A 25,345-nucleotide genomic window follows, 5' to 3' on the forward strand; every position below is an offset into this window, starting at 1 on the left:
CACTTTGGGAGGCCGAGGTGGGCAGATCACGAGGTCAAGAGATTGAGACCATCCTGGCCAACATGGTGAAACCCTGTCTCTGCTAAAAATACAAAAATTAGCTGGGCATGGTGGTGCACGCCTGTAGTCCCAGCTACTTGGGAGGCTGAGGCAGGAGAATCGCTTGAACCTGGGAAGCGGAGGTTGCAGTGAGCTGAGATCATGCCACTGCACTCCAGCCTGGCAAAAGAGTGAGACTCTGTCTCAAAAAAAAAATTTTTTATTTTTTTATTTTTTTTAGGATATGGGGTCTCACTATGTTGCCTAGGCTGGATTCAAACTCCTGGGCTCAAGCAATCCTCCTGCCTCAGTCTCCTGAGTAGCTGTGACTACAGATGTGTAACCACCATGCCCAGCTTTTATATTATTTTTGAAAATGTCTATATACATTTTCTCTTCATGAAGATGCCTTTTAGGAATTAAAATTTCTGATCATATACCTGAATGAGACCACTCTTCTGGCAGTCTTTCTGTATTAGTCTGTTTCCCTTTAAATATTTTTCTTCATTTTCTCCCAAGGGAGGTTTCTCTTGTAGCATTGTAGTCAGTGGGATGAAATACTATGAGATAATTACTTGAAATGATTTTCATATCCCCCAATCTAGAGCCTAGATAAGCCCAATAACTTAGTAAATTTTTTTAAAATTAGAAAATTGTAATTTTTTTGTCAAAGTAATTCTTGCACATGTTGAAAGCTGAGTTGTTCAGAAGGCTTCTCTATGCCATTCCACCACCTTCATTAGTGCTACCTCTGTGCCTCTCAGTAATGGCCTTAAACCACTCTTTGTTGATTCATTGACTTTAGATATTAACTGTTGATATCCTGCAAAGACAGATGGGGACTTGGCTCATTTTCACCACCCACCACACCTCTCACGCCTTCTTCACTGTTTTTGTACTCCTATGTATAATTTTATTACTTTTTTTTTTTTTTTTTTTAGAGATGGGGTCTCACCAGGTTGCCCAGGCTGGTATCAAACTCCTGGGCTCAAATGATCCTCCTGCCCCAGCCTCCCAAACTGTTGGGATTACAGGTGTGAGCCACTGCACCCAGCCTGTAATTTTAAATTAATACCTGCACATCTCCACCCTTGCTCTTTCCATTTTCAGCAGCCTCTCGCCCCTTTGTAAGATAAGCTGTTGCTGCCTCTGTCCTTCACGCTACCTTTTCTCTCACATTGTCCAGTTATAACATAGCTGTTGCATAACTGGCATCAGTTATCTGTGCTGTCTAAGCATCAACTCTAATTATTGAAAACCAGGAGACCCTGTTTGCACTACAGTGACTCTTTACACGGCCAAGAGGATGCCCTAAGGACATCTCCTGTCTCTTTCCTCCAGCATCATAAACCTGTGCCCCTAGAAGAACACATTTCTAGAGTCAAACTTGAGTGGAATTCTCTGCACTCTATTTCACTGGCTCAAAATCATGGCATTTTAAAATTAACTTCATTGTTAAACCTATCTACCCTAGAAAATCTGTTTTTAACACTTAATCTCTACTTGGCTTGCTAATTTCATCCTTCTTTCTTTACCATCTATTCACTCAGAGTCAGTAACTACAACACAAATGTACTGAGCACCTTCAACATCCAGGCCCTGAGCTGAATGCTGGGGAAGGAGTGGGAAGCAGGATGTGGCCCCTGCTGTTTGTAGGCTGCAGGGCGGACGCTTGCATCCAAGGGTCCTATGAGTGTATCCTAGAGATGCGACCAATTCAGGGTTGGATTTTAAAGTGGCGTCCTATACATAGCTTATGGGGGTTGGGAGATGAGGATTCATGAACAGATTTAGACACTGAGTGATTGATGACAATATGAAATTATGGATTTTTATAGACTTGACAATGTGCTTGTTTAACCGTTGAGGCCTTCTCTTCTGCCTCTCCCCACCACTTACAGGACTTCAAGAAAATGAATCAAGCACATTAAAAAGCAGCTTAGTAACTGTGACTGATTGGAGTGACACTTCAGATGTCTAATTCCACATGTCGGAAGATTCTTCCAGAAGCCAGCAGTATTTCAGTATCACAGTGTTTCAGTAACTTGCCTCCATGATTCCAGTGCTTCTGCCTTACCATGTTTCCCACAGCAACACAGAGACTGATTCAAAGAACAGTGGTCTCTGTAATGGCACCTAATACAGTATTGAAAATCAGATCATCAACAGTACTTCGAAGCATATAAAGATGTTTAAGACTTCTGCTGCTGCTTAAAAATAACATGTCATTGAAGTCATAAAAAGTTTCTTCTTCAGAACGGTACTCTAGTGTTAAGTTTTTTTTTTCAACTAATTTTTAAGTGAATTTTTTTTAAACTTACAGCATGTTTTGGTTTGAATTATTAAAACTTTAAAAAATATTTTTCTTATATGTATGCTGTCATATCGTAGGTGTTTATATTATAAAATTCTGTTAGTAGTCTTAAAATTGAATTGGTGGAACCACTAATCCCTAAAAGTTAATCTGGTTATTTTTCATATAGAAGTAAGTTTAATCTGAGTGTGGTGGTGTTCACCTTTAATCTCAGCTACTTGGGAGGCTGAGGTGGGAGGATCGCTTGAGCACAGGAGTTCAAGACCAGCGTGGGCAATATAGCAAGACTCCACCCCTCCACACCCCAAAAAAGTAAGTTTAGAATTAGAATATAGCTAAGTCCAATGTTAAATACATTTTCCTGAAGTACATTTGTCACATTCAGCTTTGAGCCACTGTAAGCATGTTACTATTAAATGGTTGGTTATTTTATATAGCATATTCTTTATCTTGGATATTTTATGAATAAAGTGTAGTTATTTTAAGTGCCAATTAATTTATCAGACTAAATAGAAAATATTTGAGTCATTACTGAATTCACTTTTTTTTTTTTTTTTTACTATTTAAAATACCCAACATGTATTATGAAATACCTCAAAAGTAATTTAGTTACATTCTTAAACAATGACATTGTTGAAAGAAAGTTCATATAAGCTGTTTTTTGCTTCATTTTTATAACTTGGTGGTACTATATTCTGTTTCCAAGTAACCTTTTAACTAAAAGATTTGTTGGGTTTTAGATCTCTTTTCATTTGTCAACCTTTTCAGTAAAGCCCTCTGTTACATCACTGTGACTGCGGCTGTGTTATTAGAGATGAATTCTGAGTTAAATTTATACTTATTAGGGGTCTTAGAGAGGGAGAATCTGGCCTTGATTGCTATGCCATATGACATTCTGTCCTAATGGTTAGAACAAATCTTTATCTGTTTCCACCAACCCTGGGATCCTTTTTACTTGTAGCCCATTCCTGCTCTCTAAAAGAATCCTTCCAGCTTCCTATAGGGGCCATTTCATGCAGATACACTCACTTTATATGTATGTTTCTAAAAGCTTTAGTGAAGGCTGAATCCAAGTTTCATGTAGTAGGACAGAGAACGGAAGGCTGAATCCAAGTTTCATGTAGTAGGACAGGGAACGGCAATCTACAAAAATACACCATGCCTAAGATGGCCCATGTACCACTTTGTTCATTCGGTTATTTATTCAACATATTTATTGAACCACTTGGTCTGGTTTGAACATGCGCTAATTCATTTAATTACAATTTTGCAATGTAGCTATTGTTATAATCCTCATCCTAAATGTGTGAGAAACAGAGTTATTAAGTAACTTGCCAGAAGCCGTACAAGTACAAAGTGTCAAGGGGAGACTTTAAGACAAATTTGTTTGTTTGAAATGCACACCCACACAACCCTGTCCCGCACTGGCCTGTAGGACCTAATCTACCTTTATGTCTTTCAGTTAATTTGTATTTCTGCAAAAGATATTTCAAGGATTATCAAGGTATGGAATTTTTTATTTTTTATTTTTTAACAAACTTGTTCATTTCCTTTTCTTTCCATTGAGCACCTCTGAACAATGTGATTTTTTTTTAAGTCTTTCACACTTCAGGAAAATACTACATTCACCCATGTTGTGATTCATATTGGACAGTTTCTTACTCAAAGATAACACAAATACCAATTCTTATTCCTACTTTGAAACTATATTTTACCTTAGACTGCCTTGGTTCAAAGGCCTAGTTTTGACGTTACTGTGGCAAATTATTTAAGCTCTCTGCTTTCATTTCGTTTTCTGTAAATGCAGGATGAAAACAGTATGTATCTCCTAGGATGGCTGTGAGGAGTGAGTGAGACAGGACATGAAAGGCGTGTATTAACTGTGATAACTGTTGCCCTTGTGGGCATGTTATATAGGGCTGGCTGTAGGAAGAAGCCTGTGTCTTTGTTCAGAAATCCCTGGAGCAACTTAAATGTCTTTACAAATGACAAGTCTCTCAGTTATCCAGTTAGTTCCGTAAACAGGTTCTGGAAGACACACCCAGATAGAACTCAGCCCGGCAGTTCTGCATGAGGCACGTACCACTTTGGCTTGGGATGTCCTTAACCCATTTATGCCTGAGTTTGCAATATTTTGAATTTTTCCAATCAGACCTTGGTGATGACCTTGAGCAGTAGGATATAAATAACTCCCACATGCTTAGCGTTCCAATAATGGAACACTATGCATAAACAGGTTTTAATTGACTCCACAGTCAACCATGACCAATATCTCCACCTCAGCTTCTGCTGATGCCCTAGCTCAGGGCTCTGCATTCCATGCCAGGGGATGCCTCAGCCCCTTAACATGGATGTGCCACATGACAGGCAATAATATATTGGCCCCATTAGCCCTTCCTGGAGCAGTCATAATGAATTACAGTCATGACAGACACATGTAAGAAACCAAAATTTGCTAAATATTTACATGAGTCTTCATCACAGCATCATTTATGAAAGCAACTAAATATTCACTAATGGTGCCAGTGGAATAAGTCAGAGAACATCCCCCTGCTACATAACTCTGCATACATCAAGGAGAATGCTGTGGCTTTGCTTTTTCAACAGTCTACTGAGCGGCCATGGGCATGTGGATATGGCCATGAATGAGCAAGATCCTCTCTGATCCTGTAGAAGTTAAGTTCTACCACATAACTTGCTGCTTCAACAAGAATATTTATTTAGCTTTTTAAATAAATGTTGTAGAATACTAAAAAAAAAAAAAAAAAAAAAAAACAAAAACTAGAATTTGCCTGTATGCAGCCAGTAACATGTCTATTTAACCTGGACACCTTTTGAGGAATATTCTCAGATTGCCCCCATGCTGTTTATAAGACATTGTTCCTTATATACCTGTTTATGAATGAAAAGAAACATAAGGAGTGGGTACAAAGACTTCTATCTATGAATGATTAAAAAGGCTAGAGTACGAATACTTCTTGAACCTTTGGTACCAAATGCTTTTCATGTTCTATATAAATGTAGAAAACATTTTACAAATCCTGTAAATAACCTGTTTATTTTTTATAGAAAGCCAAAACAGAAAATGATTAGTATATAACTATGTAAGAACACTTACATCCATACAATCAACAGATGCTTCAAATGCATATTTTAAAAATAGTTTTGAGTGTTAATTATGAGAGGGCCTTGATGGGATCATTTTGTGAACAGTTCGCTTTTATAACAAACTCAAGATGCAGCTTGCCAGCGAGCTCTTTCAGACATAAGCATTTTTATCAAACTGTTTTGAAGGGTTTGTTGTTTTAAAATCCTCTCCACCGTGATACTTTGTCCGAGAAGACATGACAGATGTGGCCCCGTTGTATGCGTATCTGAAAGGTAAAACATAGTTTGGTAGATTCTACTCTACACATAGTGCAAACAAAAATGGGAAGAAACTGTTTCAGCCTGTCTCTGCCAATATCTAAGTGTAAGTCTTCCTCTTTCTTAGATAGCTTGCTTCTCTCCTCTCTTGACCCAAGAAGTATTTTCAGTGTCATTTCTGAGTGGGATGGAGAATCTCTGCAGAAGAAACTCATGACTTGGTCATTTGTTCAGTTATCCTCTTACAAAACCATGTTTTAAAACTCATCCTCCTGGAAGCTAGGAGACTTAGTAGAGGCCATCAACTTTCCTGCCTACCTAGAGGAAGATGATGATGATGAGGCCAAACTGAAGAACATGTCCTCATATTCAGACCCTTAGTTCTACGTTAGAATTTTCTTTGGAATATAATGTAAAACTTTAAAAAATTAACTGTCCTGCTAACCTTTTCCAATTCCGGATTTTGGAAGTTTGTAAGAATCATATGAACTATCTGTAATTTGTCCCACATGTAATGATTTATGATAGCATTCTGCTTTTTAACAGGTCATTTTTGTCTCTTTTTCATACCTGGGTGTTTTGTTGTTGTCAGATATTGAAAAGCAAAATATGACACCACCAATTATGCACAGTGAGGCTCCTGCCCATCCAATAAACAGAGCGGCTCCTAATTCATACCTGTGAGAAAGCATTACACAAGTATTACAGCTGACTTATTTGGAGAGTAAACAGTATTTAACACTGATAGTCAACATTCACTAAATGCTCATTATGTTTTTTTGCTATTGAAAATTGTAAAGGAAATAATAACACCTTGTATCTGTAAAATGCTGTAAACTCTTCCCAAAGTGTTTTTATAGCCATTAGACCATCCCAACATCCTGAAAGGAGATGAGGGCATCCACGGGGGCAAGGTCAAAGCAAAAGTAGTCACAGCCAGGGTCTCCTGACTCAGCCAGCACCTTTCCTTTGCACTCTGCCTTAACCTTGCCAAGCTTTCCATCTATTTATTCTGTTCTGCAGCGCAAATCATTTAGGCAGGCTGTAGTTAGAAAATGAAAGGTTGCTTTTCCTTTCATGTTAGTTCAATTTAGTAAATAATATTAAGCACCTGCTATGTGCAAATCGTCACTAATCGCTGTAGTCTAGTGGGGAAATGAATCAATAGCTATCATTTAGTGATAAATTGCTATTAAGGATCTCCCATATGGCAGGTCACAGTGCTCTGCCGATGACCGCAGCAGGAGCAGATGCAAAGATAAACAAGACAGTCCTTCCCCTGGGAAGGCCACGAAACAAAGGTATGAACAGCAAAGATAAACAAGACAGTCCTTCCCCTGGGAAGGCCACGAAACAAAGGTATGAACAGTGCTACTGAGGACCAAAAACAACATCACTTGCAGTAGTGGACTAGAGAAAATCTTTTCAAGGGAGATATATTCACCCAGACAACAAGGAATGAGAAAAGTACACCAAAATCTCAGGGACTATGTGTGTTCTCATGTTTGTTTAGCTTTCTCTGGAAGAATAGGTTGATTTTAGGTTTTTGTTTGTTTGTTTTTATAAAGAGTAACTCTCATTTGGGGCCCATAAACTTCCACTGCAAGGCAAAAGAAATCTCGGTGCTTTTCAGTGTAAAAGCCAGGGTCAGAGGGTCTGTTTTGATTGCACAGAATCCATAGGGGAGATGAGGCAAGAGAGTAAGAGGTCCAGGGGAAGGCAAGACAGGGCCCAAGATTAGTTCCTTCCCCAGGGTGCAGGGGAGCCAAGTTCAAGAGCTGAGGCCAGGCTTCGGTATCAGATCAAGGCCACCCAGTGCTGCCTGGGGCCGTCCTAAGCCTTGCCGCACCCCCTCCTACTTGAAGCGTCACTGTCTCTGAACTCTGGCTCTGCACATGGGCAGGCTTTCTGGTGTGGTCTGAGTCGCAGGCAGGGTGGTGTAATACGGTGGGCCCATCACTAGCCAGGGGAGCAGGAAGCAGGGCATGCTTTTAATCAAGCATGCATGGTACCTGGCACTGGCCTATTTTAGTGAACCTCAGTATTTTAAGACACATATCACACTGATCAGGGACACAGGGCCCACTTGTGCATTTTCAGTTGGGATGGAGTTACGTGCACAAGAAAGGCTGCTCTGTGACCCATTCTTTACTCACTCTTGTGTTGCCTTTCCTGGGACATCAGGGCGACTGATGGGGCAAGGAACAGCTGCAACAGAACAACTAGGGGGAAGCCCCTCCTGCCCTGGGGCACCAACTGTGCTCTGGCATCTGAGAAACTTCAGCGGGTTCCCTTAAGGGGCAATGGCAGAGACAGAGTGTTTGTATAATTGGGGAAAAACTCCCTCAGTCTACACACACACACACACACACACACACACACATACACGAGAACTGAGCAGGGAAGTCCACAGGTGAAAAAAGAGCTGGCCAAATCGGGAGTGCTGACCTGGGAGTTTCAGAAAAGATACTTTCATTAAATATTGTGTTACACATCTGAAAAAGATGCCCTGGATTTCTGCAATCAGCCCTGCTTTTATGTTGTTTTAATGAGATTATGCACAGACAACAAGCAGCATGCTTGCCAAACTGGAGGTGCATGTCATTTGGCCCCTGAAACACCTGGAAATCCTAGAAGATGGCATCAGATCTGTCTGTTGCACCCTTTGTACTGCAGACAACTAAAGGAATGAGCATAACTGAAAAATTCTGCATGAAGTACATTATTATAGGATGACTATAATTGTATAACACTTTCTATTTTTCTCTGTTTTTTTCCCAGTACAGGTTAGGCTATCTTCTCTCCTGAAACTATACCTTAATATTACTCTTAGTGTAAATATGCCCTGAAAACATGGTCTGAGATTTTTCTGAAAATATTGAGCTTCACTAAAATAGAATGCCAGTGCCAGATACCATGGTTGATTACAAATAAATAAACATCTAATTATTAATAGTGGCCAGTTGGGGGATGAAGATGATAGAAATCATAAGCATAGCTTGGCACAATGAGTTCACTGAAAGGAGCATTACAAACACAGACCCAGTATTGCTACAAATCACAGGATAAATTACCCAGGCGGATGAGGAATTGGGTCTATGTTAATTTAAGTCGTATTGAAACTTTCTGGAGAAATTTAGGAATCTTGAGTTTGGCTTATATTAATATTTAATATCTTTTTAAATATATCCTTTCTTATGTATCTTTTTCTTTTTTTGAGATGGAGTCTCACTGTGTCGCCCAGGCTGGAGTGCAGTGGTGCAATCTTAGCTCACTGCAACCTCCACCTCCTGGGTTCAAGCGATTCTCCTGCCTCAGACTCCAGAGTAGCTGGGATGACAGGTGTGCGCCACCATGCCCAGCTAATTTTTGTATTTTTAGTAGAGACGGGGTTTCCCCATGTTGGCCAAGCTGGTCTCGAACTCCTGACCTCAGGTGATCCACCCACCTCAGCCTCCTAAAGGGCTGAGATTACAGGTGTGAACCACCACACATGGCCCTTTTTGAAAAATATCTTAAGTCACTACATATTGACTGTATTCCAAGGAAAAAATCATTTCCATTTGAATTTCAGTGTGAATTATGTTGGAGACAAACATTTAATAGTATCCATTTGGAGATGATTTCAGAAACCATACATCTACCCCAGTATTTTTTTTTTAACAATTTGGATGTGAAGGCCCTTGTTTGTTCTTTCAGAGACTTTTCCTTCTTTCTGTTGAAAGATACATATCACAGACTTACTCAACAGTGACTTTAATTCACACCTTTCCGTGTCTATCTGGCAAAAATTGACGTGTGTTCGTATGTTTGTATGTTTATTGCAGCACTATTCACAATAGCAAAGACTTGGAACCAACCCAAATGTCCATCAATGATAGACTGGATTAAGAAAATGTGGCACATATATACCATGGAATACTATACAGCCATAAAAAGGATGAGTTCATGTCCTTTGCAGGGATATGGTTGAAGCTGAAAACCATTATTCTCAGCAAACTATCACAAGGACAGAAAACCAAACACCACATGTTCTCACTCACAGGTGGGAATTAAACAATGAGATCACTTGGACACAGGGTGGGGAACATCACACACGGGGGCCTGTTGGGGGGTGGGGGGGAGGGATAGCATTAGGAGAAATACCTAATGTAAATGACGAGTTGATGGGTGCAGCAAACCAACATGGCACATGTAAACCTATGTATCAAACCTGCACGTTGTGCACATGTACCCTAGAACTTAGAGTATAATAAACACATACACACACACACAAATAAATAAAAATAAATTTAAAAAACAAAAAATAACAAAAAAAAAACTGATGTGTGTTACTGAAAGACAGGATTGAGAAAGAGATGAACATAATATCCACTCCAGTTTGTTCCCAAGGCACATATTCTTCCACATTGATTAGGAGACTTATTTAGTCTCTGTCTGGAAATCTTTCTTCCTTTTCGGTAACACTAAGAAGCTAATTTCAACACCTTGGTAAGATTATCCAAATTTCAGATTCTCTGTTGCACGTCTTTTGTGAACAATATCCTCCGGGCCCTTGGCCAGCCTTCCTGCTCAGAGTGTGCCCTCTTTATGACTAATACCGAAGTTTATTCATCATTCTGAAAGGTTGCAAATCTACATGACACTGGACCAATCCATATCCATGGCTTTCAGGTTGAGGACAGAACTTCATTTGTGGAGGAAAACATTGTTTTTAGAGGATCTTGGTTGATGGACTAATCAAAAGCTGTGCGTATAACTTCAATATACATGAATAAAGTCACTGAGTGGCTTTAGAAACAAGGAATGTGGAACAAATTTACTTCTAACAAATTAAGACACAGATAACCACTTATTATTTTCTCAAAGAAGAAACCGTAAAGATCTAAGGTGAAGCCACTCTCCACCCGGCTGTATGCGGTGCTGTAGGCTGTTGCCCATGGCTCTCATTTCATGTTGAGCTGGCCAGGGCTACACCAACCTGGGGACCTTGATTCTGAGGCATTTCATACTCCAACTCGTATTTTAGCCATTTAGAGTAATCCTAAGGAAATGGAATGCTGAACAGCTTATTTTCACCTCCTACTCTTGTCTTCCTGGCACCCAAATCCCTATTCTGATTTAGGTTTGCCATCCATGGGGAGCTGGTATAACCTCATCTGGTTACCTACACAGAAATGACATGCCAGGAATTGTGCTAATCAGGTGTTCAGGGCAGATAAGAGGGACATGGTCCTGGCTCACAGATCCAGATTGTATAGTCTAGTGGGGATAGTCAGACATTAAACCAATAATTACGGTAAAGTGTGATCAAACAATAAGAAGAGCATGTTTTTGCAAAGTAAACATTACCGCGGTTCTCCCAAACACACTCAGATGTGGTTCAAGTCAATGTCCATAGGAGCTAACAATAGCTACTATTACTGTCAGCTCATTGTGCCAGGACTTTTCTGTGTGTGCTAAGATTTTTTTACAAACATTACCATATTCAGTCTTCATCACAAGCCTGGGAGATAGGTATTACTATCCTTATTTTACAAATGAGGAAACTAAAGCTCTGGGAGATTAAATTACTTGTTCCATCATGTCTCAGCCAAGTAAATGGTAGACCCAGGATTTAAAACCCATAACTGTGATTCCAAACCGAAGCTCTTAATTGTCATCCTTTTATGTACACTTTAAGTAAAAGATTTTATAAATTTAAAAAACCCAATCAATGCAACACATTTTTAGTTGTCATTTCAGAAAGATGGGAGTTGTCTCTCTCCCTGGCTCATTAAGTTCTCAGTGGCTCAAGAGCTTCAGGGCACAGGATTTTTTTTCTGAATGCCCTCAGGCTGCCTTTTCTTCTGGCACAAAAAGAGGTGAGGATACCAATTAAAATCAGGGCGTGTTGGAGCTGAAAAAGGAAAGAGCAGCCCCTCCCAAAACAAAGCAAGATCGGTTTTAACAAACAAAAGCACCTCATCCTTTTAAGATCCCCAGAGAAGTGAAGTGACCTTGCTGAAGGTCACAGAGCTGGGAGCCAGGTCTTTTGTCATCCTTCAATATTGTGTTTTTTTCAAACATATTGTCCTGCTCCTCATTTTAATCAAGAGTAGTAACAGCCAAAATACATTTTCCAATTACCTTAAAATAACTACCTACGTTTTTTTACAAAGTTTAAAATCCAAAAAGTACACTCATATATTATCAAAGTTAACATTTCAAAATTGAATTATATTGGTCTAACATAAAACTTTTTCTTCAGTGCATTGTCTTATATTAAATATAATCTAAGATCTATATAACTGCATGAATTGATTTTATTTTTATATAAATAAGTATTCTACAGCAATTATCTGCATTTCCCCCAAATATGCCTCATTCTTTTGGGGTGCCCGCTGATCCTGCATATCTCTCTGAGGCTGCCACGGTCCAGTCTCTCTTATGAGACGCTCAGCCTCCCCCTCTGCTGGGTTCTCTCCCACTGCCTGGCAGATGCCAAAGGACTTCCTACCCAAGGCATCCAACAAGACTTGCAAAATAGTGGCAGGTGCCTCCCAAATGGTGGCTAAAGTAGGATGGAAAAATTTAAATTGTAAGTGTCTACTTATATATGGAAACTTCATAGAGAATTCTTACATTTAGGAAACCTAAAATAAAGACATTTGGGAGGGGGTACCTAAACAAAAAAACTGCTTTTCTGTGGCTAGATTATAACAGACATATGCCTATTATCCTTCCATGCACTGGAAGGGTAGCTCAGAATTCTATAAATTGTATATATTAATAACATGTAACACTGATTGATTATCTACCATGTGTCGCTGTGGTGGATGCTTTATAGACGTTTTCTTTGTATTTTCTAAAATGAACATGTTTCAAGGATTTTATTTAGCTCATTAACTAATTAGGGAAGCAGAAATATTAGGTCTGTGCAAAAGTAATTGCAGTTTTTGCTATTAAAAGTAACGACAAAAACTGCAATTACTTTTGCACCAACCTAATATGTTACAAATTGTCCAAAGGTAAATTCAGGAAACATATTTAGACAATCAGGAATGCTGAAATGAATTTATAAATAGATATAAAACTGGTCTCTCTCTCTATATATATATATATGTACATATATATATTTTATTCCTCCTAACTGAAATTTCATATCTTTGGGCCAATATCTCCCCAATATGTTATCTTCTCTAATCTTCTTAACATTCAGAACAGGAAATATCACCTCTGTTATCCAGTCAAGGCAACTGCACTCTACCTAATATAACAGTAGAGCAAGGGTCAGAACCAGGGCCCGGGCCAGGATCTGAGCTGAGTCAAACTCCAAAACCTCACCCTTCTCCTCTCCGCCACCTGCCTCTCTAATAGTGTGTAAAGTGATCAGTGAGTGTCTACACAGAAGTACTAATTCTTGAAATTATTCACAGAAATTTAAAAACCATCCACAGTAGGACTAAATCTAATGTTGGCTAATCTTTGTTAGCCAAAGTACACTGTAATGTAAAAGGAACATCTCATGTTCCCAAAGTCACATAGTCCAGTTCAAAACGAAATCTGTTGCTTAGCACCATCCATGCCATTGATTTCCATTTGTGTGTGGGTAATTGGGGGGTTTGCTTGACCGTAAGTGAGAAATGAGGCGCTGAGTCATAATAGTTACAGTAGGCACAATAACAGGTTTACAGGCAGACTTTGAAGTCTGAATAAACTGACATCACTGAGAAGGCTGTGCTTCAAGATGGGAAATTCCTAAAATAACAAATACTGTCCTGAGATGCCTTAGGGCATGGCCAGTATTGCTAAGCATGGGTCAAGAATCCGTGTGCGGATGTGGGTGTACATGGCTTTGTGTTGAGGTAAAAATATACAGATGGACTTGCAGCAAAAGAAGCTTGGGTCAATCAAAAGTGAATCTGACATTAGGAGATCGAGACCATCATGGCTAACACGGTGAAACCCCGTCTCTACTAAAAATATAAAAAATTAGCCAGGTGCGGTGGTGGGTGCCTGTAGTCCCAGCTACTCGGGAGACTGAGGCAGGACAATGGCGTGAACCCAGGAGGCGGAGCTTGCAGTGAGCCGAGATCGCGCCACTGCACTCCAGCCTGGGCGACAGAGCAAGACTCTGTCTCAAAAAAAAAGTGTATCTGACATTTTATTCAGTCTTCAAGTAGCCTACCTGAACACATTTTAGAATCGAACCAAGAGTATCCAGTTGACAATTTTAAATTACTTATCTCTAACTCAATGCTATGACAGAGGTGACCAACAATTTTTAAATTACACAAGCCTTATTTATTTTATATCTATTTATTTATTTTTTGAGGCAGAGTCTCACTCCCTCTTTTGCCCAGGCTGGAGTGCAGTGGTGGGATCTCAGCTCACTGCAACCTCCACCCCCGGGGTTCAAGTGATTCTCCTGCCTCAGCCTCTTGAGTAGCTGGGACTACAAGCACCTGCCACCACACCCAGCTCATTTTTGTATTTTTCGTAGAGTCAGGGTTTCACCTTGTTGGCCGGTCTGGCCTTGAACTCCTGACCTCAAATGATCCACCCACGTTGGCCTCCCAAAGGGCTGGGATTACCGGCATGAGCCACTGCACCCAGCCAAGCCTTATGGTTTCATGCTAGGTCCCCTTCAAACATGCCTTCTACCTGAGAGCCAAGTGTCTTAAAACAATTATCTCTTCTACTAGGTCTCCAACATTTCAACATACATTTCTCTGTGGCTAACCTTAATAGACTACATAAGGTAATATACTATACATTAATATACTCTGCATTAGGGTCAGTATCCCTAAAAATAGTAGCTAGCATTTAGTAAGTGTTTACTATGAACTAGCATGATTCTAAACAGTTGAAATATACTATCTCATTTAATCCTGACAACAGCCTCCTAGTATGTATTATCCTCATTCCACAGATGAGGGGCATTGGGCACAGAAAGGGTAAGTAACTTCTTCAAAGTTACACAGCTAGAAAGTGGCAGAGCAAGGGTTTACTCTCAGGCAGCCTGGATCCAGAGTCCTTAATTCTTAAACAGTGTGCCATGCTGCCTCTCCCTGTTCCTTTAAGCGATCACCACAAGCACACTCCGTCTTACCATTCTAGGAGATATGCAGACAGGCAGACAGTCCTACACCACTGCAGATTTACCATCCTTGCTGTAAGGGTCATGGAGCATGGGTCCTCTACAAGAGATTCCAAAGTGAGCAACACATTGTTTTGACTTCTAGATGCTTGTGGTCTTGTTTAGGAGAACAGTCAATAAATAAGCAGGTGCAAACCACCCAGTAGGGTTAGGATGGAGGCATGAGGTGGAAAGGGAGCACCCAAAACAGGGACACCCCACCCAAAATGCAGGTTCTGAAGGCTGATCAGAGGTTAGCCAGGATGTGAAAAGGAGAGGAGCAATGGGGTAAGAGCTGAATTACCAGAAAGCAGGGCACACTGGCAGAAATCATGATGTCACGCACTAGTCAGTAAAAACAAAAGAGATGCCAAATATTTAGTTCCCAAGCAGATTTTTAGGTCATGCTAGCATAACAAAAGCATCAAAGTAATTCTGGTGATCTAAGGTGGCCTACACTACTTCTGAACAAACTGAAACCACTGAGTAACACTTTCTTAATATTTAACAGTTGAACTCTGTTTTGTTCTTACCACTTGGCACTTATCTGGAATCTCCTATCTGAGAATATGTGTGATCACTACCAACATTAGTTCATCCTCCAAATAACTTCATGAATGGAGTAAACTTAAATAAACAAACATCCATAATGTATTAAATTATAATAAGTATAGAAGAGAGAAATTAAATATCTTGACAAGGTCACCTGATGAGGTCAATATTCTTTTCAACCTCACCCAGGAAAATCTATATAATCTAGAAATTTACTTCTTACATTGTCTAGTGTCCATTCAACTTGACAACAATAATGAGATAATTTGACTGAAAGTAGGTAGTTGTTCATATGCAAATCAATAAACGTAATCCATCACATAAACAGAACCAACGACAAAAACCACAATATTGAATATCCCAATATTGATTATCCCAATAGATGCAAAATGGCCTTCGACAAAATTCAACAGCCCTTCATGCTAAAAACTCTCAATAAACTAGGTATTGATGGAACGTATCTCAAAATAATAAGAGCTATGTATGACAAACCCACAGCCAATATCATACTGAATGGGCAAACCTGGAAGCATTCCCTTTGAAAACTGGCACAAGACAAGGATGCCCTCTCTCACCACTCTTATTCAACATAGTGTTGGAAGTTCTGGCCAGGGCAATCAGGCAAGAGAAAGAAATAAAGGGTATTCAATTAGGAAAAGAGGAAGTCAAATTGTCCCTGTTTGCAGATGACATGATTGTATATTCAGAATACTCCATCGTCTTAGCCCCAAATCTCCTTAAGCTGATAAGCAACTTCAGCAAAGTCTCAGGACACAAAATCAATGTACAAAAATCACAAGCATTCTTATACATCAATAACAGACAAACAGAGAGCCAAATTATGAGTGAACTCCCATTCACAACTGCTTCAAAGAGAATACAATATCTAGGAATCCAACTTACAAGGGATGTGAAGGACCTCTTCAAGGAGAACTACAAACCACTCCTCAACAAAATAAAAGAGGACACAAACAAATGGAAGAACATTCCATGCTCATGGATAGGAAGAATCAATATTGTGAAAATGGCCATACTGCCCAAGGTAATTTATAGATTCAGTGCCATCCCCATCAAGCTACCATTGACTTTCTTCACAGAATTGGAAAAAACTACTCTAAAATTCAAATGAAAAGGAGCCCGCATAGCCAAGACAATCCTAAGCAAAAAGAACAAAGCTGGAGGCATCATGCTACCTGACTTCAAACTATACTACAAGGCTACAGTAACCAAAACACAGCATGGTACTAATACCACAACAGATATATAGACCAATGGAACAGAACAGAGGCTTCAGAAATAACACCACACATTTACAGCCATCTGATCTTTGACAAACCTGACAAAAAGAAGAAATGGGGAAAGGATTCCCTATTTAATAAATGATGCTGGGAAAACTGGCTAGCTATATGTAAAAGCTGAAACTGGATCCCTTCCTTACACCTTATACAAAAATTAACTCAAGATGGATTAAAGACTTACATGTAAGACATAAAACCATAAAATCCCTAGAAGAAAACCTAGGCAATACCATTCAGGACATAGGCGTGGGCAAAGACTTCATGACTAAAACACCAAAAGCAATGGCAACAAAAGCCAAAATAGACAAATGAGATCTAATTAAACTAAAGAGCTTCTGCACAGCAAAAGAAACTACTATCAGAGTGAACAGGCAACCTACAGAATGGGAGAAATTTTTTGCAATCTACCCATCTGACAAAGAGCTAATGTCCAGAATCTACAAAGAACTCAAACAAATTTCAAGAAAAAAACAACCCCATCAAAAAGTGGGCAAAGGGTATGAACAGACACTTCTCAAAAGAAGACATTTATGCAGCTAACAGACACATGAAAAAATGCTCATCATCACTGCTCATCAGAGCAATGCAAATCAAAACCACAATGAGATACCATCTCACGCCAGGTAGAATGGCGATCATTAAAAAGTCAGGAAACAACACATGCTGAAAAGGATGTGGAGAAATAGAAAGGCTTTTACACTGTTGGTGGGAGTGTAAATTAGTTCAAACATTGTGGAAGACAGTGTGGCAATTCCTCAGGGATCTACAACTAGAAATAGCATTTGACCAAGCGATCCCATTACTGGGTATATACTCAAAGGATTATAAATCATGCTACTGTAAAGACACATGCACATGTATGTTTATTGAGGCACTATTCACAATAGCAAAGACTTGGAACCAACTCAAATGTCCATCAATGATAGACTGGATTAAGAAAATGTGGCAGATATACACCATGGAATACTATGCAGCCATAAAAAAGGATGAGTTCATGTCCTTGGCAGGGATATGGATGAAGCTGGAAACCATCATTCTCAGCAAACTATCACAAGGACAGAAAACCAAACACTGCATGTTCTCACTCATAGGTGGGAACTGAACAACGAGAACACATGGACACAAGGTGGGGAACATCACACACTGGGGCCTGTCCGGGGGTGGGGAACTGGGGGAGGGATAGCCTTAGGAGAAATACCTAATGTAAATGATGAGTTGATGGGTACAGCAAACCAACATGGCACATGTATACCTATGTAACAAACCTGCATGTGGTACACATGTACCCTAGAACTTAAATAACAATAATAAAAAAAGAAAGTAGGTAGTTGTTTATTTCTAACTACCAAATTGCCACAATGGTGAAAATATTTTATGATATAAAGCTTAAATCCTTAAGTAGAAACCAAATACATGCCAGGAATGAGAATTGCGACATGATTTTGAAAAGCGTGGAAATAAAAAAGCCTAGAGGATGATAAGACCCCAACACAAGAACATCTGGGCCAAAATATTAATGGTAAATCTCATATACAAAAAAAGAGCCGGGCACGGTGGCTCACGCCTGTAATCCCAGCACTTTGGGAGGCCGAGGCGGGCGGATCAAGAGGTCAGGAGATGGAGACCATCCTGGTTAACACAGTGAAACCCTGTCTCTACTAAAAATACAAAAAATTAGCCGGGCGTGGTGGCGGGCGCCTGTAGTCCCAGCTACTCGGGAGGCTAAGGCAGGAAAATGGCGTGAACCTGGGAGGCAGAGCTTGCAGTGAGCCGAGATAGCGCCACTGCACTCTGGCCTGGGCAAAGGAGCGAGATTCTGTCTCAAAAAAAAAAAAAAAAAAAAAAAAAAAAGAATAAGTCTAAGATAACAATTCTGTTCTAATTCCTCAACCAGAGCAATCAGTGAAGTCGTATAACTTTGCATGATTTGAAAAGAAGTTTCTTAATGTTGATCAATTCTTACTTGCAATGGTTTATCTAAGAAAACAAAGCAGGACATTCAGAAAGTCAGTGGTTTGGACAACAAAACAATGGTGGGAATAACGTAAATAAATTTCAACATCCTGGTATGGTGAATCATGCTAAGGAGTACCTATTATTAGAAGCTTGTAGGAGATTTTTTTTTTCAGATTTGTTAGTTTTTGTTTTAATAAAAAGGAGGAAGTTAGTTTGACACAGCCTAAAGGGAAGAGTTGAAAAACACTTTTCAAGGCTCTGCAAGAGCTCATGTTGGAGTCATCAAACATAGTCATAGCTCGAATGAAAAAAAGCAAAACAAAAGGGAAAAATAGAGAAATAGCAGAACACGATGAAACTCTTTACAGATTGCAGTTCTGTCAAATGATTGTAGCTTGGAAGAAAAATCTTCCCAGATATGTGGTGGGAAAGGAAGGACTTTTAGAGGACCTAGCCACTGAACATAAAGTGCAACACTGCCTGTTATGTGCCTGCTGCAATCTTTACTCCAACTCCATGCTAGAAGCCACTCGTTTTTTTCTCATCAACAAAGCTCCTGTTGAGTTCTTTGCATATAGCAGGAATGTAGTGGGAACTTGGTTCCATGGGCTTAGTTGTGTTTTCCTAACTTGGGCAACCAAGATGTGCCTTATATAGAGTTGTCCTGGGAATCTACAAAGAAGATCCAATTAACACAGCATACAAATCTGAAGGAAAAACAACAGCAGCAGCAAAGCAAGAACAACAAACCATGCTCTGAGGTCTAAACTCTTTTCCTTAGGGGTTGGGTATTGGAGAGCAAGTATTTGCTCACCAGAAATTTAAACTAGGACATGTGACAAGTCGCTGTCTCTCACTGCGCTTCCTAAGGGCCCAAACACACATGCTCCTGCAGGGAGAGATGGTATTTAGTGGCAGCTAGTTTTTGTAAGATTAATGTAAGATAATAGTGGGAAGAAGAGAGCTTTCTTGCTCCATCCTTTGGGAGGCTCCCTCTATCCACTGAGACAACAATTATCTCTGCTAATTCTGAAAGGACTAGGTCTACAGATAAGAATTTCACTTCTAGGTACTGTGCTAGGGAGAGAAGATACAGTTGTATAGACGTTTTCTGACCTCAAGGAACTTAATTCTCATGCCAGCTGATTAAGACACCAAAGACATAGTCAGAACATCCCTGTAGTGGCATCCTCCACATCCCAGCACACCTAGGGCTGGCCCTGCCACAAGCTTTGATTCTACAACGTATTCCTCTCTAAGTTCACATACAAACAAAACCAGAAGCATCAATTATCAAATTCCAGAAAATGCTAGCCAAAGAAGTGCTATCCCTAGAATAAGCCAAAATAAAATATTGCTTTAAAGATGACATTTCAGACCTAGGAAATCAGTTCACTCTGTGCTGATAGCCATTTTATAGCTTATTCATCTTCCCAGTTTTTATCCCCTCTACTAGAAGGTGTTGATAAACAGAAACCAAATGAAGTCATGTTAGTTAATATACTGGTTTTTATATAAGCGTGTTTAGTTTAAATGAGGTCTGAGTTCTTTTGGGTGTCATGTCATTTTTATGCCCCTTTTCTATCATTGTGGGTAATTAGAATCTGATGGTATCTACAGTTCTCAGGCCTTGATAATTCCTTGATCCAACTGGATTTTGTTGAAATCATGGAGGACTTTTCTTTGTGAAAGGCACTGCAGGGAAAACAGAGATGAAGGAGAGAAAGTCCCAATCTCAAGGAGTCAACTCATTCTCAATATCAGGTTTTTTATAGTCTATATTTTCTATAGACCTTGATGCAAAGGGCCTGTTATTTGTAAATATTACCAATGGATAAGCAGTGCTGTTTTTCATGCCCCCTGGTTCTTGTGCTTTTAATTACATTAGGTAAATTGGTGAATTGTAGGTGTTATATTTTTAAGCCACCACAGAAAAGAGCTAATAAAGGCATCTATAAAGATAAGCCACCTCTTACATACTATACAGAATTAAAAAGCAATCTTAATAATAGTTAATATGACACAATAAGAGCCAATACAAGGTGTTTGCTCTGTGCCAATCACATCCATCTCTATCTCTCTCTCTCTCTCTATCTCTCCTCTCTTAACTCTCACAGCAATTCTGTGAGAGGGGTACTATTATTACCTTTGTTTTACAGATGAGAATACAGACAGAGAGAGAGAGAGAGAGTGGGTAGACAGAGACAGAAAGAGAAATTCCAAGAAGCTAATGAGAATGGAATAGCTCAATATAGCACTAAGAGATTGAAAAAGAGGAAAACCTCTCATAGCACCTAATTACTGAACTGAGTTTAATCAAAATCTGAAAAGAGAATAATAAATTCCAATGGCACTACACAGGATTAGGTGACTGAGCTATAGTAAGCACAGAAAACAGTCACACAAAGATAGATTTAAGTTATTGTTTGTACACAAATTAGCCTTGACCATTTGAGGAAAGAGTCCAGTGATTTTTAAGATATGGACAAAGATATCCTTAATAATTGTCAGGAAAATAAAACCAGTAATATAGAAAAGATAATGCAGAAGAGTGAGCAATGTGTTTAATAAAATAAACCATGAGAAATACAGGTTTGTTGCATATTTATGATATCAAACCCTAAAATAAAAATGTATCATTTAAATACAGTATTTCATTTAAATATCATCAAAATATTTCTAAGCTTCAGAAATACAGCTTCGGTTTTTATTTCAACGTTTGCTGCCATATACATCTGTGCAAATCTTATTTGAAAGATAAGTAGGAGAAAATTAATAAATCAGGACATGTTTTTGTATCATAGGCAGAGGATAAAAAAGTTATATTGAGGTCTAAAACCCATTTAATAAAATTTGTTTTTCTTTCCCATTTAATATAATTTCTGAATAAAAACTATTTTTAAATGTCTAGAAAAGGCTGGACATGGTGGCTCATGCCTGTAATCCCGGCACTTTGGGAGGCTGAGGGAGGAGGATCATTGAAGATCAGGAGCTGGAGACAACCCTGGGCAACATAGCAAGACCTGTCTCCATTAAAAAATGTAAAAATTATCCGGGGCCAGGCGCGGGTGGACCACCTGAGGTCAGGAGTTCGAGACCAGCCTGGCCAAAATGGTGAAGCCCTGTCCCTATTAAAAATGCAAAAAAATTAGCTGGGCGTGGTGGTGCGTGCCTGTAATCCGGGCTACTAAGGAGGCTGAGGCAAGAGAATCGCTTGACCCCGGGAGATGGAGGTTGCAGTGAGTCGAGATCGCACCACTGCACTCCAGCTTGGGCAACAAGAGCGAAAACTCCATTTCAAAAAAAAAAAAAAATTATCTGGTTGTCGTGGCACATACACGTCCCAGCTACTCGGGAGGCTGAGGTGGGAGGATCACTTGAGCGCAGAAGCGCAAGGCTGCAGTCAACTATGATCACACCACCACACTCCAGCCTGAGTGACAGAAAGAGGCCCTAACTCTTTAAAAAAAAAAAAAGGACGAAAGAAACCTCTTGATGAACATGTAGCATATTGCCACAAAAATTACAAAATAGTGGAATATTATAAATCATGCTTTTTAAGAGCCAGTGTTCTGAAGTTCAACTGCCTGGTTTGAATCACAGTTCAATCAGCCTACTAGTTTGGTCCAAGTTCCCTTGAACACATCACTTGGCCTCTTTCCTCAATTTCAAAAAAGAGTACCAAGAGACCTACTTTATAAGGTTGTTGTAAGAATAAAATAAAAAACATAATAAAATAATATTTGCAGTGCTCTGCTTGGCTCCTGGTGGGGACTCAACATGTGCTAGCTATTATTTTCATTACATTTCATGATATAAGCATTTACTATTTATGCATAAGGTACACTTAAGCCAGAACTAGAAAATCAATTTCCTGAAGATTCCTAAAACCACCAGAAAAAAAGTAAAGCCCAGCTGACCAGCTATTTCAGTAATATACTTCTTAAAAATTCTATAAAATTTGACCTGAAGTCTAAAATAAAATTCCCAGCCTCATTGATAGCAATACACACATACATACGTGAGGCTTCCTAAAGAGGGATGTAGATATATTCTTAGGTAAGACAAAATATTTAATATATTAATTCTGACTTGGTATCCCTGGGGTTTTCCCAATCCAAAGAAATAAGCCTAGGGAAACTATAAAAAGCAACAGCCCATAGTTTAAAAACAACACCAACAAGCAAACTGATCTGTTAATTCCACAGCATTCATCTGCAAGACTGACCAGCCACATTTGGGTAAAGGTGCCATGCTCCTACAGCATTTTTCAAAAACCTTGCATCGTATACGGTTTCTTTATAAAGGTTTATCAGGAGGAGCTTGTTAAGACAGTAGTTAATACAGCAAATTTAAAAGACCCAGAAACCAGCATCTGGCAAATATCATTTTGAGTGGGCAGCAATCAAGGCAAGGTTTTAATTTTCTATTCGCACACCGCATCATTCTTTCCTCCCCGTCTGACACCTTTCACTTTTCCTCTACTTGACCTCAGTTTCATGATGTACAGCAGACGATGAAGTTTATAGTTCTAAATTTGATGACTTGAACTGTTTAGAGACAAGACACCGCAATACTAGCAAAGTAATTAAATGCATATTTTGCATGTGTGGCATATGACACATTTAATCTTGAATGATGTCATCAGTTACCATTTATCAGTATGTCTTACTTTCAAAAGTCATATAGGAAATTCATGTCTCTTGGTTGAGAATATTAATTTATATACACTTCCTGTGAGCTGGAAACAGACTGAGAAGAGTACTTACTTTTGCTCAACAAAGAGAGGATCAAAGAATTCCGTTGTGATTTTGTTTGCATATAGGGAACAGCCGGTCATTGAGCACAGCCCTAACAAATATCAGAGGGAAAGCATTACGGTTAGTGTGATTTCATTAACATCATCAAGTACCTTGTTTGGAAGAAAGTTACTATTTACCTGACAGTATGAATACAATCCCAGCCAAACAAGCAATTTTAGCTTTGGCTTTATCGGAGCCTCCGACTTTGGTACACTTCATTCCAAAGAGCGCAAATATGGAACCAAAGAAGCCTAGGCTGACAGCAGCGATCATAAGTCCTCTACATGCCTGGATATAACCTGCAAGTAGAGTAGATGATTTACGTTACATAAAGCATGTGGCTGTCCAGGTAGAAATCCTCATTTTACGCTGTCATTCTGGATATTTGTTTTCCAAAAAGGTAACTGTGATGGTGAAAACATGTGGCAAGACAAGCAAGAAAGGAAAGCAAGTTAATCTACAGGCAGTGCCTATTCTAGGTCACACACTGTGAAGTGCAGTTTGTGCGGAATCCTCAGGATAGATCTCTGTTATTTCCATATTCACCGATGAGGAAACTGAGGCACACAAAGGTTATGTGACTTACCAGAGGTGAGTTAGAAAGTGGCAGACGTGGATTCCATCCCAAATCAGACTACAAATTCCATATAATATTGCCTTTCACTGTGAAAAAACATCATCTGCCACCATCACAACCCTGTAGCTCCTCCGCTCATTGGACCTTAAAAGGGTATTTTAATGGTTTTGACATTATCAAATCATAAGATTTATAACTGGGTGGCAGAAAGAACTCCAAAGGGTCAAACCTTCCAATACTAGTGGAAGCTTATTAATAGGAGACTAACTGGAATATCATCATGAACCATGGGGGGGTCTAAGGGAATATTTTAGTGAAGTACTATTGTTTTCAGGGCATATATAATAAAACTGGGTTTTAAAAAGCACTATTTTGTAGAAGAATAATTTATAGTGATTAAGTCAACTGTTCTCCTATAAATGAATGCCTTTAAAGTACCCTAGAGAGTATGTTCTGTCAGTTCGTTTGTTCACCCTTCCTGCGCTATTCATTTTCTTAGTCACATATTTTTATTTGCACAGCTAGGGTACAGGGTAAACTTCAGGGTGGCTTTTGTCCAGGTTTTTACATTAACAGGATTTAAACTAATAAGCTTTTACCACATAAGCCCTTTTCATTTCAGCCTGAAACAATGCCATATTTCAATCTAAAATAGTGATAGTAGCACATACTGGGTGTTAAGTAAATATTTGCTAAGCAAATGAACATATATACCTACATCAGGTTTACGTTTGGAATTAAACTTTTTAACTGGAAAAAACCTCTTACGTGCCAATATATGACAAGTCATTTATTATTGGTGTTCAAGCAAAGCCACAATAAATAATAATTCCGAGACCATTATAATCATGAATTTAGGGAGTACACACTAGTGGCCTTCAGTTCAGTTTCTTTTTTTCTTTCTTTTCTTTTTTTAAGACAGGATCTCACTTTTGTCACCCAGGCTGGAGGGCAGTGGCATAACCATAGCTCACTGTAGCCTCAAATTCCTGGGTTCAAGAGATCCTCCTGCCTTAGCCATCTGAGTAGCTGAAACCATAGGCACATATGGCTAATTTTTAAATTTTTTCTAGAGACAGGGTCTCACTATAAGGCCCAGATTAGTCTCGAATTCCTGGCCTCAAGCGATCCTCTTGCCTCGGCCTCCCAAAATGCTGGGATTAGAGGCATGAGCCACCGCACCTGGCCCCAGTCTGTGTTTCTTTGGAAAAGAATGAAATTGAAGTTTTAATCCTATTCCTTGGACCCATTTTTGAAGAGCAAACGGGAGCTGCTCTACTTAATTGTAAACACTTTAGACTCCCACAAATGCAGACTGCA

General features: G+C 39.3%; 2 protein-coding genes across 9 annotated transcripts in view; one reads left to right on the forward strand and one right to left on the reverse strand.

Moving 5' to 3' along the window:
* The window catches only part of DZIP1 (DAZ interacting zinc finger protein 1), a 65,882-nt gene extending 60,748 nt beyond the window's left edge, over nucleotides 1-5,134 (forward strand). For 2 of the 4 annotated variants that reach the window (XM_055244465.2, XM_055244463.2), the window contains one exon: nucleotides 1,941-5,134. In XM_055244465.2, the coding sequence (XP_055100440.1) occupies nucleotides 1,941-2,020 (80 nt within the window). In that variant the 3' untranslated portion in view covers nucleotides 2,021-5,134. The remainder of the gene's footprint in view (nucleotides 1-1,940) is intronic. The other 2 variants (XM_063618991.1, XM_063618990.1) reach the window with 1 other exon arrangement.
* Nucleotides 5,135-5,392: 258 nt separating this feature from the next.
* LOC129463788 (claudin-10) overlaps nucleotides 5,393-25,345 on the reverse strand; it is a 167,056-nt gene continuing 147,103 nt past the window's right edge. For all 5 annotated transcript variants that reach the window (XM_063619002.1, XM_063618999.1, XM_063619001.1 and 2 more), the window contains 4 exons: nucleotides 23,586-23,747; nucleotides 23,416-23,497; nucleotides 6,290-6,397; nucleotides 5,393-5,727 (listed from right to left, as the gene is read on the reverse strand). In XM_063619002.1, coding sequence (XP_063475072.1) covers nucleotides 5,613-5,727; nucleotides 6,290-6,397; nucleotides 23,416-23,497; nucleotides 23,586-23,747 — 467 coding nt within the window. In that variant the 3' untranslated portion in view covers nucleotides 5,393-5,612. The remainder of the gene's footprint in view (nucleotides 5,728-6,289; nucleotides 6,398-23,415; nucleotides 23,498-23,585; nucleotides 23,748-25,345) is intronic.

The sequence above is a fragment of the Symphalangus syndactylus genome, chromosome 15 (assembly GCF_028878055.3).
Source record: "Symphalangus syndactylus isolate Jambi chromosome 15, NHGRI_mSymSyn1-v2.1_pri, whole genome shotgun sequence".
NCBI classification, from domain to species: domain Eukaryota; kingdom Metazoa; phylum Chordata; class Mammalia; order Primates; family Hylobatidae; genus Symphalangus; species Symphalangus syndactylus.